The sequence below is a fragment of the Amphiprion ocellaris genome, chromosome 22 (assembly GCF_022539595.1).
Source record: "Amphiprion ocellaris isolate individual 3 ecotype Okinawa chromosome 22, ASM2253959v1, whole genome shotgun sequence".
Classification (NCBI taxonomy): Eukaryota; Metazoa; Chordata; class Actinopteri; family Pomacentridae; genus Amphiprion; species Amphiprion ocellaris.
In genome coordinates, this window is record NC_072787.1 from 18,993,337 (window position 1) to 19,008,240 (window position 14,904).

The 14,904-nt window shown below is 38.8% G+C and overlaps 1 protein-coding gene across 2 annotated transcripts in view; it reads left to right on the forward strand.

Annotated features, from left to right (window-relative positions):
* The window catches only part of smchd1 (structural maintenance of chromosomes flexible hinge domain containing 1), a 28,606-nt gene extending 13,715 nt beyond the window's left edge, over window positions 1–14,891 (forward strand). Inside the window, exons 23-47 of one of the 2 annotated variants that reach the window (XM_023271398.3) lie at window positions 688–827; window positions 2,049–2,177; window positions 2,271–2,495; window positions 2,678–2,820; window positions 4,672–4,757; window positions 4,845–4,963; window positions 6,111–6,272; window positions 6,376–6,501; window positions 6,633–6,712; window positions 6,892–7,049; window positions 7,122–7,237; window positions 7,342–7,403; window positions 7,954–8,041; window positions 8,641–8,772; window positions 8,889–9,044; window positions 9,129–9,255; window positions 10,921–11,040; window positions 11,229–11,314; window positions 11,404–11,526; window positions 11,613–11,794; window positions 13,335–13,444; window positions 13,904–13,974; window positions 14,057–14,225; window positions 14,327–14,485; window positions 14,574–14,891. In XM_023271398.3, the coding sequence (XP_023127166.2) occupies window positions 688–827; window positions 2,049–2,177; window positions 2,271–2,495; window positions 2,678–2,820; window positions 4,672–4,757; window positions 4,845–4,963; window positions 6,111–6,272; window positions 6,376–6,501; window positions 6,633–6,712; window positions 6,892–7,049; window positions 7,122–7,237; window positions 7,342–7,403; window positions 7,954–8,041; window positions 8,641–8,772; window positions 8,889–9,044; window positions 9,129–9,255; window positions 10,921–11,040; window positions 11,229–11,314; window positions 11,404–11,526; window positions 11,613–11,794; window positions 13,335–13,444; window positions 13,904–13,974; window positions 14,057–14,225; window positions 14,327–14,485; window positions 14,574–14,668 (3,164 nt within the window). In that variant the 3' untranslated portion in view covers window positions 14,669–14,891. The remainder of the gene's footprint in view (window positions 1–687; window positions 828–2,048; window positions 2,178–2,270; window positions 2,496–2,677; window positions 2,821–4,671; window positions 4,758–4,844; window positions 4,964–6,110; window positions 6,273–6,375; window positions 6,502–6,632; window positions 6,713–6,891; window positions 7,050–7,121; window positions 7,238–7,341; window positions 7,404–7,953; window positions 8,042–8,640; window positions 8,773–8,888; window positions 9,045–9,128; window positions 9,256–10,920; window positions 11,041–11,228; window positions 11,315–11,403; window positions 11,527–11,612; window positions 11,795–13,334; window positions 13,445–13,903; window positions 13,975–14,056; window positions 14,226–14,326; window positions 14,486–14,573) is intronic. The other variant, XM_055007030.1, reaches the window with a different exon arrangement.
* Window positions 14,892–14,904: the final 13 nt, after the last annotated feature.

Consider the following 14,904-nt stretch of genomic DNA (forward strand, 5'->3'; position numbering starts at 1 on the left):
AAGACTGCATTTATTTATGAAATTAAAACAGTATCAGAACTACATTATGTTCTTAGGAAATCTTGATTGGTTAAATGCTTGAATTAATGATAGTTCATATACAGCAAACATTTTTAGATGAAACTTTTACAGTCTAATAGAGTGAAATTATTACTTGAATGAAGATTATTGATGAAAAGTATTATTGAAAAGTAACTGACCTAAATTAAGCCTTCCAAATTAAATAATTTACTGCAGTTTTCTAATAGTTTAAATGAAATAAATCATGCAATGTTAATTGTCACATTTGTCATTTGTGACAAACATTTTAAAATATTTTTCTACCTGCCATTGATTGAAAGATTAATTTCTTAAAAAACAGACCATTAGACTTGTTTTACAGCAAACGGGCCTCAGAATTGGGTTTTTGGTGGCATTTTAGTCAGAGCAAACACAGCCTTTTCCACACTGATGATTTAAGAAAACAAACAGCCTTATATGTGGATAGAAGGACAGAAAAAATGCCACCTGAAGACTTGAAATCATAATCTGCAGCAGATGTCATCCAGCTGTTCTGGAAGGGCTAATCTGTTGGCTTCTAACATTAGGATAAGGATCAAAGCACCATTTGGTCAGCAGGTCCTATTTAGCTTCCTATCTGTCAGTGGGTAAATAAATATCTTGTTGAAAATGATGCATGTTTTCCAGGTACCCCACATTCCCTCCACGTGATGCCAGAAGAAGACCCAGTCAAAGTAGAGAATGGAAACCCAGTCGCCTTTAATGTTGAAATTCATGATGAGTGTGGAAACATCACTGCTCACCCCAGACAGATAGTTCGCTGCCAGGTATCGACATGAGTTTTTGGGGAAATGTTATCATTTTTCTGGGATAGTAGCAATTTGAGTAACTGGATTACTCAACCAAATAAATGTAATGAGAAACTGGATTTCTGGCTGAGCAGGAATACTGGAAAACATGCACAATGCTCACATCAAAAATCAGTATTGTTTAAAAATAGTATTTCTGCTTTTACAACGTGTTCATTCCATTATCGGGTAAACTATATCCTTACTTTACAAATATTTGCCCTTGTTTTTACAGTTTTTTAGGTTCTTTAACATTAGAGGTTTTTTTATTTTATTTTCTATGGCATCCGTGTTGCCAGATTTGTATCATTTTTTACAGAAGTGTTTTTTTTCCACAGTGTACTTTTGTCTCAAGTAGCCACAGATGCACTTAATTTTGAAAAATACCCAGCAGAAGTTTAAATTGCATAAACCCCTGTGAATGATGTGTCTTGATAAGCATATATATTTTAAAAAAATACTCTCTCACAGACTTCCACTAAAGGATGGGGGTTGTCTGGATTTGATTAGAGGCAATTCACTTTTTTAATAAAAATTTCATGACGTAAAAAAAAAAAAAGCAAAACTTTATGTGTGTGCAACCCTGTCTTCCTCTATGTAATACAGTAAATTGAAGGTGCACAGCATAATTTTTTGGTCCGTACTCTTCTTAAATCTATAATACGAGTAATACATTATTATCCTCAATTGTAGGGCTGAACCAATTGTGGAAAATATCTAATAGGGATTTTTCTGATAGACATTGGAATTTGATTCGTGTTGAGATTAAGTTTCAGTTCAATACTTGCCGTGTCATAGTTTTAAAATGTTTTGGAGATTTAATGCATAAGACAACATCAAACGCATGACTGTCACACAAGCAGGACAGCATGAGATCGTAAAAACATTGACCCTGGGTCAGATGCGGTGCAAAATATACACGGTGTGGCAATTTAGAAATGAGACTTTGCTTATGTTAGTTAAACCATGTAGTATATATTAATCAGTTCTTAATCATGAGCAACTCCTGAAACTTCCATTCTGCTCAAATTTAATGCACTTCAAGTACAGCATTTGTCTCATCATTTAATTTCCACATCTCATGTCCTAAATTGCAGCCATTGTCATTTTCTAATTGTATTGTTTCAAACTGTGAGTTTGTTTAATTCTTCAGTCCTTCTTGGTTGACTCATCCTCATCTTTTTCTTGGTACATTATCAGGTTGAGGAACTTCCACTGGTGACAGTTGACTGCAGCAACACAGGAGCTGGCCAGCTTATGACAAAGCCCATAAACCTGAAAATAATTGATGGACAGCCACAAACACGCAAAGTTCAGTTTGAGATGCCTGTAAGTTAAAAGAAAAACAGCTCAGTTTAATAGAACGGCCTCTTTTTAAAAGTTTGTCTGTAGTGTCTTTATCCTTTCTTGTTTTTCTACTAGAGTCAACGGCACATAGCGTCAATCACAAGAGAGCTGAAGGTGATTCCCAGCACACGAGTCGCTCTGATGCAGGTCTACAGCGCAGGTGATGACAATCTGGTGCTGAGGAACAATGACAAGATAGATTGGGTAGCAGGAGGAGTGCTGGAGAACCTGTTCTACAGACTGTATGATGAGGCTGGCAGTGAGGTAACAATCAGTGCTGAAATAGCCTCCAAGATCAAGGTGGGTCTGACATATACTATGTCTTCTTGCTGGTTTTTATTCTGGAGACATTGCAGTTTATTGTTTAAGTGGCGATAAATGCAACAAACGACATGTAGCAATAAATGAAACCTTTACGTGTCATTGTATTTTAGCACTTAATAGCTTTTTGCTGCACTCTGACTCTCGCACCTGACTTTCAGGTGAACTGGACTGGAGATATTGATCTGGAAGATTTGATCCACCGAAGGCTGCCTGATATAGAAGTGCCCACACAGGTGCAGGATGAGCGCTTTTTCCAGGTGTCCTACCATGACCAGAGTGTCTCTGTCTCCTTCACTATAACGTAAGCTCCATCTATAACTCCGAAACCCCTTTCAAACATGAATAGATAGTTTCATTGTCATTGTATCAAAATATACAACAGAACTAGGAAATGAAAACATGCACTCCAGTCCATAAATTTGGTGGCGACTGAATGTGTCAGCTGTGTTTGCTGTAGATACAACTCTCCTGTCTGTATGCTAAATATGAAGCCACAGTACTGCAGCCGGTTCACTTAGCTTCGTAAAATGACTGAAACTTAAGACATCTTGCCTGACTCTGGCCAATGTTAACAAGATCTGGGCTCGTTTTCGCTGCAATTTAATAAAAAAAAAATAATAAGACAAGTTCTGCACTTCTATGGAAAAAGCACAACCATGGCAGAAGTAGAGAGAACTCTGAAAATGTGTTTTTGTAGTATGACAGTTATAATGCCATAAATCATAAAAAGCCTTGAATTTTTGTCATTAACTGTTGGTCACAGCTGAGTCACTAACGGCTTATTGGTTGCACAGCATTTTTAGTTTTATACAGAATCTGGTTAGTGCAAATGTTTTATTTCTGGCAAATATTTAATTACATTTTATTTATGCAGTGCCAATTCACAACATATGTTATCTCATATGACTTCACATAATAAGGTGAGGACCTTACAAATGTTAAACAGACAACCCAATGGTCCATGGTTCCCTTTTGATTCCCTTTGATCAAGCACTTGGAGACAGTAGGAAGGGACCAAAAACCTTCCCGTTACAGGGACGGGGGGAAAAAATCCTCCAGTTAGTGTAAGGGGTTGGGGGAATGGTTGGGATGGGCATAGAGGGATAGCACAGGAAGAACAGACAAACAATATATAAGAGAACAATGAACATTTTGGAGTTTGGTGAGGCCAGTGACTGCAAATCAGAGATATGTAGCTCCAGATTCAGACACATGCAGAAAGAACCAAGCAAAAAATACTCAATGAGATGGGTAAAGTTAACAGATTTTGATTAAATATTGCAGTTTTAATCTTAGTTTTGGTTCATTTTCTTGACAAAATTGAAAGTCACATACAGGTAGACTTATTAGAGTTGAATATCTGATTAATCTTTTTGCAGTTTCTGGCTCTGAGGAGTGCAGTAATAATTACATTTTTTTAAGACTAACATATCTTTCAAACGGGGCTGCACAGTGGCGTAGTGGTTAGCACTTTCACCTTGCAGCAAGAAGGTCCCTGGTTCGCGTCCCGGCTTTCCCGGGATCTTTCTGCATGGAGTTTGCATGTTCTCCCTGTGCATGCGTGGGTTTTCTCCGGGTACTCCGGCTTCCTCCCACAGTCCAAAAATATGCTGAGGTTAATTGATTATTCTAAATTGCCCGTAGGTGTGAATGTGTGAGTGATTGTTTGTCTATATATGTAGCCCTGCGACATACTGGCGACCTGTCTAGGGTGTCCCCTGCCTTCGCCCGAGTCAGCTGGGATAGGCTCCAGCCCCCCCGCGACCCTAGTGAGGATTAAGCGGTGTATAGATAATGGATGGATGGATGGATATCTTTCAAACCTGCTGGTGGATCATGGAGTTTAGAGGGTTAAAGCTCACAATTTAGCATGAATTATTTCCTAAGTTTATGTTGTACAGAAAGCAAAATCTAGAAATAACACATTGTGGATCAGATTGATTCAGGATAGCTCTTTCCTATCTTAATGGTAAGCGAATGAATCTCCTGGCTGTGATTTACTAAACAACAGATATGAGACTAGTATTGCTCTTCTAGTATCTTTCTCATCTAAATCTCCACAGGACAGTGAATAAGTGTATTTTTTAAATGTAAGACTTTTACTTTAAAATCCAGATATGTATCTCTTAAAGTCTCACTCCTTCTCCTTTAGTCCTCGTCCAGACGAACCAACACGGCTAAAAATAACGCTTCCCCAAAGCACAGTGAGGCTTGGTGAAATCCTACCTGGAAACATCAGTGAGTTTGAACTTCATCAGTCATACTTATGGCACATTTATTTAAACTGCTGCATGTTAGCTGAGACAAAATGTTTTCCTCATGCAGACTTGGAGCCTGTGGACCAGTATGACAACGTCACCAAGACACTTAACCCCACCTGTGTGAGGGACATGAGTGTGGAAGCTGAAGGTCTGGATAAATCTTCTGTCGCCTTTATGTGGCAGGTAGGAACAGAGACAAATGGAAAGTATACATTTTTATTCAGACATTGAAAGAACCGTGTGCTTGAGAATTCAAGTGTAGTTGTTCACTCATGCTACCTTCATTCGATCTGAGCTTTCTCCTGGACAAACAAGGTCACATTTATTTACATTTACACTGTGTATGAAATGTTCTGCGATCAGATTTGGGTCCAGATGTGCAATGTGTTTTCCTGTAATTAAAGGCACACTGGTATTGCCGTTTTTTTCTGTATACTGACCTCTTCAAATCTGTAGCATCTCCCCCACTGCAACATCATACAAAGCCTGGTTCTGGTTGCGTGCATGAGAGTGTTAAACAAACTGGGTAGTAAAGCTTGAGTTAGTCAGATAAGGAACAACTCAGAAGTCGTTATTCTTCCTCTGTGCTTGGGCAGCATCAGAGGCGTTCCTGATTAAAGGAAGGAGCTGTTTGATCAGAGGTCACTGCAGTGCTAGGAATTAAAGGAGTTCTGATTTATCACCTTGTAATGACTATCCCTTATGAATTCATAGACAGTGTAAGTGCTTTGTTGTAGATTGCTTACATTTAGATACCATTAGAAGGCAGTGACTTCCCCCCACACTGTCAGGATATATTACAGGAGGTATGGTGATAATGCTATTCAAGCTGTTCTGAGAATCATAATGAATAACAGTGAATTAAACTACCCAACCTTACAGAATTCAGAATCGATAAATCACCTCAACCTGCTTCTTATAACATTAAAATGCTGTTCACATGTTAACGATTATGTAATACTTATGCAAAAATATATTTATTTGAAAGATTTCCTTTTGACTTTAATGTCAAATGAATGTAAACTATGTGTTCTTGTGACTTTGTTTGCCTTTTCTAGTTGTATATTTTTAAGAACAAGAATTTAAATAGAATATCCCATTAATGGGTTCAGGCATATGGGTTCTGTAAAGCATCTTGAGACAATTTGACCTGTAATTGGAGCTCAGTAAATAATATTGAATTATATTGAATTGAATTAAATAATCACAATATATATTAATGTAATACTGACAAGAACTGTTCTAATGATGCTGATTGTTTTACTGAAATAAAGGATCGGAAACTTTGTTTCATCACTGAGTAAATGTAAACTGTGTTTGTTCCAACCAGCAGTGGAGCAGTTCAGTTGTGGTGACGGGAATACGTTTCAGTTCAGGACCTCTTGGCCTCAGAGAGATGTGCTTCAAATACTCCACGTATGTGGAGCATATCAAGATTGAAGTGACTGCTGGTATTCCTGCACAGCTTAAGCTCATCAGTGGACCTGAGCAGGTAAAAAATGTTAAAAACCTCTTCTCTCACAGTTGCGTTGTACACTGTTGTTTTATATTCACATTACTGACCATAGAAGCTCATGTTTCTATGTGTTTCTAAGCCTTTGCAGTTGTTCAGTGACCACGGTATCTCCGAACCTTTCCTCGTCCAGCTGTACGATGAGTGGGAGAACCCTTCTCCAGACAAGAGGGTTGTGGTTCAGTTAAGATCACCCTCAACACTGAAGGTTAGCTTGACAAGCAACGCAAACAACCCAATTAATGTACACCTGCACTTTCTGACAATGGCCTAGAAGGTTTTGAAATGTACAGAATGATGTAGTTGGAGAGATGTAATGAGATCTTTATGTTGTTTTAGGTGACAGCAACTGTTATGTCACAACCTGTGAACGCTCAAGGGAAAGCCTCTTTCACTGTTACAAGTGTGAGTGGTCCAAAGTAAGTGCTTCTTTTTAATGCATTGCAAAAAAGTTGTTTTTTAATGATAGTAATGCAATAATAGCAGCATGCATCATCAGTCATCAGATTTAAAATCCTGTGATACTGTCTTAATTTGAGACAGTACTGCTCTTCCACCAGTCACCAGTGTGAGTGTTAATACTGTGTTCTTCCACTAGGGGGTGCTATAAGCTTCAGTTTACAGGTTTCTTCAACAAGAAGCCCATCCCTGGTCCATCAGTGAACCTCACTATCATCCCTGATCGCAACAAACCTGTCAGACTGTCAGTTGAGTACGACAGTAAAGTCAGGTTTCTTGCTGGAGGCATTTTCCCAGGTTTGCACTTGTGTTTGATCAATTAATTCTCCTTTTCTATCTAGCAGACTAAGGGTTTTTGTGTCTGTGCAGTTTTCTCAGTAACCGTGGTGTCTGAGGAAGAAAGTCCAATTACAACTTTTAGCCCGACAGCTGTGTCCATGCGTCTGTGGAGTGGAGTGTCATCAGGAGGAACACCACCACCAACAGTGGGTGACTGGCTGACGGGCAGAGAGACTGTCATTTATGTATTTTTTTAGCTTTTTTAAAATGTAATATTAATTGAATTACATTCTTCAACATCTCTGTACAGGTCCCTGAGCTGAAGTGTAGTAAACCGATGGGACATGAGAAGAATGACCGCTTTTACTTTAGGTAAAGAAGCTTCAACATCAGGTCTGTTTCTGCTCTGTTTAACCTGGCGCAGGATTTTTAAAAGATCAGTTCATTATGGAAAATGTTCTCTCTTACTGAGAGTTACCTGAGACCAGTGATGCCACTTGTGTGACTGTACAGTCAATATGAAGTTATCTTAGCTTAGCACAAACCTGAAAGAGGGGAGAAGTGCTAGCCTGACTTTGTCCAGATTTAGCAGCATAGACTCCGTAAAGGTACTGCATCGTTTTTACAATTTGGTTTTGATTCTGGTTAAGCACATGAGCTGTGTTAAGTCATGAGCTTTAGAGGTGCTGGCACTGCATGCAAATATTGTTACTATGTCCAGAGTCATGCCACCTTTTTCATTCTGTTTCTGTACTTTCTGCCATACTGTGCTAAGCAAATGACCTGCTTGCAATAGCTTCAGATTTGCATTATATTAAAGGCATCAATCTTCTCATTTAACTCTTGGCAAGTCAGCAAGTAAACAGAATTTATGAGATGTAAAACTATGTCTTTTAAGAAAATGTTGTGTGTTTTTCTGCAGAGATAAACAGATTCCAGAACATGCTGGACCACACGTCATACAGTTTTCTCTGCGTGTTGATGAAACTAAACTCCTGTTCAGTGATCAGGTTGGTTTGAAAATACTGAACATGGAATCAAAGCATCACAACACATTAACAAGTGATTTCTAGACACTTTCCAACAGCCATGAAGCATATAGAAATAGCTTCTGCACTGTTTTCCATCATGTCTGTTTAACCGTCTGAATCCCAAGCAGTTTTCAAGTGTATCACTTTATTGGTGTCATCACATTGCTTTCAGCTCTCTTGACTTTTTCTTTTTTACATTTAATCCCTTGAACCCCCACCATGACTAGGAATAGCGTCAACTCATAATTGTCTTTTGCACAGTATGACAAAGCTATAACGCCATAAATTGTTTCCACACCACTTCCATCTACTTTGTGTAAACACAGCCTGCAGTTCAGCCAAAAGGTTACTTGCTTGCAGATGAGTCACTAATAACTTCACAGTTAAATCAAGGAGTGCAGAAGTTTTGATTTTTTTTACAGAAACGTGTAGAATACAATGATGAGTATGGCGTAGCAAACCACAGGCAGGTTTTGGGGTCCAGAGGGGTTAACAGGAAAGTAACCGCAGGGCTGAAGGTCACAATCGTAGCTCACTGAGAGAAAAGACTGACCTCAGCATTGTTTCCCGTCTCCTAGATTCCTGTAAATGTGGTGGCCAATCAACCTGTCAAACTGGGACCCGACTCTCAGCCCCGTACCCCAGTTGTTTCCAACAGTAAAGACATCACCAGCCGAACCTTGGTTGAGAATATGACTCTGAGGATAATGGTGAGCTTTAATAATATTGTAAAACAGTGGGAACTGTTTTATTTTTAGATAAATTCATTTTAAAGTAACAGATTTTGTGATGCACAGCTGCACTGAGTTGACTTGATTAATTCCAGGATTCACATGGAAACCCAGCAGGGCAGGACCTCAACGGGAGGGTCGCGGTCTCTATAAAGTGCACCAATGGAGATAAAAACAAAAGCCTCCCTTTGTTTGAAGGAAAAATCCACAGTTTCCGGCTTGACTTGGTAGACGGAAAGGCTTACATCACTGTGAGTGACCACGCTTCTTAGGATGAGCTTTGTTTTGGTGTTTAGGAGCCCAGCATACAATAACTGTGCACTTTGTCTTCCAAGAGACTGGCTATCATAGAGAATAGTCCTGGTGAGAATGGCAGCATATACACCCTGCTCTTCCAACCTGAAGTGCCGAAGTTTCCCACACCATTGAATCCTTTTGAGCTCGAATTCCATTTTTACAATGGTATGTATGCCCTAAGAAAGCCCTGCTGCTGGGATGAAAGTGATGTCTGTGGAACTGTTTTACATGGACAGCAACACTGTTTGTTTTGTTGCTGTATTGTGTCTGTATTTTAGGGGTTGGGTCCCCCAAATTGCCATATTTCTCACTTACCAATTTTGGTACCCCGTTATGTAGATGATTTTCATTTTATTTGCTCAATAGGTAAGTTAAATGACATCTCTATTATTTTCTTACAAACTCACAACAGTAGAGCTGTATAAATAGAGTAAAAAATCGCTTACAAAGAAGACCTGTGTATCAACCTAAGTATTTTGCAATGTGTGCATAATTATATCCTTATTTGCAGATGTTTATTCAGCATCTTCCTGACAGGAACTCAAAGTATGTTTAAACCACAAATGTTGTTCACATCTTTCTTGTGTTTCATGAGTTTAAGGGGTAGTTCAGCTGAATTCTTTTGTCTCTCCTCAACAATAGCAAAATAGTCAACTTTCGTAGATAATTTTATTATGGTTGTTGACCCTCTCAGTTGTGATACCAACAGACGAATCAAGTATAAAAATGGATACCTGCTCTTTTCTACTGAGAACAAAATGACAGTTAACAAGGTAACAAATAGCTAGAACCGTTCTGTGAGTCCAGTGTAAACTGGTCATATGTGAGCAATAACTTACTAACTATTTTGAGCCAGCTTTAACCTGAGGGAGGACCTAACACCAGCACCAATGCAGAGCTTAGTGTCCTGTGAAGTAAGTTTAATATAGCCAGGCTTTCTTCGTGTTGGCTGGATCAACAAAACCTGAAATCCCAATCAGAGATAGTGAGTATCACAGCAGTAGGCAACAGATTGTTATAATGGAGAACTATGAGAAATATAAAATTTTATTATCTTAAAAAATGCTTATTGTGTCAATAGTGCAAGAGATGAATGCTGGTAGAAAACTGTTGATCGTGCAAGTTAAATATATATTCCTTTAACCACTGAGTACATATCATAAAGCTGTTTATTTGTAATGACCACTGCACATTAGAACTTCATACATTTAAACATGAGACTCAACGGTACATTTAGGTCTGTTACTGTCCCCTTATGAAAGATACGTGGCAGTGAAATCAGTGTTATTGATTGAAAAATCTCAATAATCAATTTTCTGATCTGTCTTCTCTTAGCTGTAATACTTAAAGTGCAAAACGGACTTGACAGCAAATCAGGAACAAACATAAAAGTGTATTTATACATTTGCTGCATCATCAGCTGAATACATGTAGGTAGCCCATGGCAACGCAGCACATGTAGTGTGTAATAGTGTAACTGTACGTCTTCGTTCAGTGGTATCAATAACGTACAGCTCACAGGTATGCAGATATGACTTATTTCCACACCAGTTCCTCTAATAGAGAATGTTGCCAGGGAAAGAACTCGTGGCATGCTTTTTACAGCAGCTTTAAAGTCAAAACTCTCAACAGAACCTTCTCTGGAGCAGCATCAGTCACCATGGTGATCTAGTAAGCTTAGAAGAGAGCCGCCTTCATGGCACTGAAATGTTTGGCTTTAGAGTAAACAGACGTCACTAAAAGATTAATCTCGCTTTGTGGTACAGCCTTCTGGTGTTAACACAACTTAACTTCTGATGTTTGTTTATATATTCGTTTTTCTTCTTTCAGATGCAGACAACCAAGCCAAAATCTCTCACCTGACCAAGCAGAAAGATGAGCTCACCGTTGCTATTGCTGCATATGAAAACATCTTTCTGACATCTACACAACTCCTTAAATTACTGACAGGTAAGATTTGATTTGTTGAAAATAAGATGATGTTGGTTGTCAATTAGTGCTCATCACTGAGTAAGTATTAATTACCAAATCCTGGTCTGTTTTTAACACCTAACAATGAAGAATATAATGGCCATATTTTTGATTCTGCTAATACATGAGTGAAATGTCTCTAATTCCAAATTGTTCTCCCATACCAGATCAATGCCTGGCTGCAAGTAATAAAGAGAGCAGCCTTAGAAATGAGCTGAGCAAAAGGAATGTGACAATAACACAACCTGTATCTGTAAGTTATTAATTCTATCCACACTTCTGCACATGTAGAAATTCAATCTCATATGTATCTGGAGATGACATTTGTGTACTTCTTTGTAGAGCCAAGCTATTGACACACTCATAAATAAGAAGCGTGCAGAAGTTGACAAAATTCTGAAAATGCCCAGAAGATCGTGCTCTATACGTGAGAACTTTATGCTGCAGCCGGATGTTTTGGGAATGGTAATGGCACCTTTAAAAATCATTTGAGTAGTTTTTCAGGATTTATTTTGTGGAGATGTGTTTTACCCTTTACCTTTTGAATACAGGTTGGCCACCTGGCCTTTGTGGAGGACGATACTGCTGCGTGGGTTATTTCCTGGCACATCAGGGGTGACATGGACTGTATCATAACCAAAACAAAAGAAGCAGCAGAGAGGATCTATAGAGAAACGCAGGGCAAGCAGCAGGTCATGGCCCTGGACAGCGTGTTTGTGCCGCCAAGAGACAGGTAAAACAGATGTGATTGTTTTAAAATGAATGTCTTACGTTAAACTTTGATAAACACCTGCAGGTTCACAACATACACCTTTACACACCATCATTCATTTCATTGCTGCTGTTGGCGTCTGAGTAGCTTTCCGGATGTGTGTCCTTTTATTATAGTCTTTCCTGTTTTAATCCTTCTTCTACACAGAGCTTTACAACAACAGTAATTTAAAGATCTCGTGGCAGTTCCTTCTTAAACAGGCTGTCTCAGAGTCAGCAATAAGAAAGCCTACGGTGACATTACAGAAAATTATCCAGCAAATGACTGAATGCTTTGAAACTTGAGCAATAAAACAGCAGAATTCTGAAAGTAAATCTTCCTCCTTGATAGCTACACTTCATCAACACAGTTGTTGTCTTTCATTTTGGCTTCCTGTACAAATAATGGTGACAGAAATTATTGTTATCACATATGTAAGAGGGAGAGCAGCTTCCTTCCTGCTGTTCTTTGTTGTGGTTGTAGGTGCACTGCTGACAGTTACTATAAAGACAAAACTACTGCTATTGAGTGTTTTATCCAGGTTCAACAAAGCTGATGACTGATTTGGTAAAACACACTGTACAGCTCTAGAATTTAAAATGTTTTTTCTTTCTGTTAGAAGCTTTTATTTTTGTTTATGGTAAAATATTGTTGTGTTTTAGTTCTACTGAAGTGCAGTTTAGTTGGAAGATTCTGCATCATGTTACTGTTTGAACTGCAAGAAACTATATATGATAAAAAGTTAATGTCTCATTTTGTATCACCAGCAATCACGAGAGAAAAAAACAGAAAATTGTGACACCTAAAAACTAGAGGATGTAGTTTATCATTCGAGCTCTAATTAACACACAACATAATATTACTTTGGGCTGCATTTATTATTCAAATTATTGATTGGTTGATAAAAAGGAAATTCACCTGGAAATCCTCTAGAAACGATTGTTTGCTTGAGTCCTTTTTAAAGCAAATATGCAAAAAGAGCATGTTGTCCATCAGATGCAAAATTTTCTATTAAACTGAATATCTCTGGTTTAGGATTATTCAAGACGTGACAATGCCACCCTGGGAAACTGGCCCACGTTTTTTTGCCATTTTATTACATTTTGTAGACCAAACAGCCAATCAGTTAATCAAGAAAACATTTAGCAAACTAACTGATGGTGACAATAATCATTAGTTGGAGCCCTTATTGTGTGTAAACATGAGCCGAAATAATGGTAAACTTATTGATGTTTACGGTCTGTTAACTTTAAGGATATAGTGGAATGACTGATTGTTTCTGCATGGATTAACTAGTGAAAAAGTCTATTTTTTTGCTAGCTTTTCTGACTAGCTTTAAGCCATAAACGCCTTTATGGCTTAAAGTTGGAAACATTGAGCACATACATGAATTTTTCCCCTTCATTTGTCACAAACACTTGCATAGTGCTTTTAATCCAGAGTAGAAAAGTGAACATCCATGGCTTGATTTTTCTACTTTTCGAGCAAAACTTCAGAATATTAAGACTTAAATTGCTTGCAGGCCGCTGCCACATATCAGATATGGCCGCACGCTCTTTGATCCGCCTGGGAACCCGGTCTATGCCAGAGAGCTGCTGATTTGCCCCAACGACCAGGAGTGCTGTGACATCGGTGAGCTGCCCTAGATGGATTCCTCCTGCTCAGTGTAACATTGCAGAATTATTGTTTTGTCATGCCAGGCTTATAGTGGAGTCCAGAACCTGTGTGGTTGCCCAGAGGCGTCCACATCTCTGTATTTCTGTGCCACTCCTGCAGAGTTCAGAGTAAATGTTTCCACCTGGGATCCAACCTCACAAGGTAGAGGGGGTTTCCTTTCTAGGGGCACTGTCTCTGGAGCAGAAATCTGGGCCTCTTTCCACAAATTAAAATGACTTTCTATTGCTTAGGATTCTCTTTTTCACTGGTAACAGTTGATATTTATTACAGTTTAGGATAGTTGTTATTTAGATTTACATAGCTTGCCTTGGTGTAGCACATACATACTGAAACTTGAGTATGGAAGTTTTTTTAATGCTTAAAATAAAGCTACAACAGATCTTAAAGTTTCTGGCTTGTATTTTTCCCTTCAAGTGTTTAAAAACATCCTGGGAGATACTATTGTGATTGATGACCTGCAATCTGCAAACAACTACAGGAGGGCGGTGAGTGACTCTTACTGACAGAACAGTGCAGTATTGACTGGCTGGTGGTCAGATCTAGGTCTAAATGAGCCGTTTCTTACAGGTGGTGCAGAACAAGTCACCGTGTCCCACCATCCTGACCAGGCAGGGGGACAGAGTCAGTGGCAAGGGCAAGTTTGGAGGTGCACAGAACAAAGCCCCACCGATGCAGACATTGCCACTGTTTGGAGCCCCCTTCCCTCCGATCTACCACACTCTTAGAAATGACATAGGTGACAACTCCTGTAGTAATATTTTAAAGCTTATTTTTCTGGCCTTATTCAGTCAGATTATGCTTTAACTTATGTGTTTTTGGGGGGGGATTTTTGGACAGAGCTGCTCCAACAGTACCAGTTAGCTGTGAAAAAGAGGGAGGAGGCAGAAAAGGAGCGAAGTGATCACATACAAAACCTTAAGTCTCCTGAAATGGAAAGAAAGAACCAAGAAATGGAAGAGAAGAAGAAGCTGCTGGAGGACATTGAAAGACAACTTGGTATGTTTGTTGACCATGGAGTGAGCTTTTTGCTTTTTGTATTCCTATAGTATTCTTGATTTATAACCACTCTTTGTTCTTCTTCCAGCTTCAACACCAGTAACACCAGTGAAACGGGGTGCTGAGGATGCTGGTGAGCCATCTGGCCTCATGACAAAAAGAGCAAGACGGAGTCTCACATAAGAAACTTGCTAATCCTACCTGAGAGTTTGAGCGCAAGCTTCTTTTGTAATTTTCTTTATTCTTAATTTCGAGCTACAGTAATCCATGCCAATTTTGTTAGAGATTTGTATATTTTTTCTGTTTTAACAGTTTTGCAACAGAACAGCTTATGAGTGAACAATTGCTCATCAATTATCTCGTGTTCTATGCATGTATGTACGTATAAAATGGTTCTTTATTCAGATTTCACTTGTCTG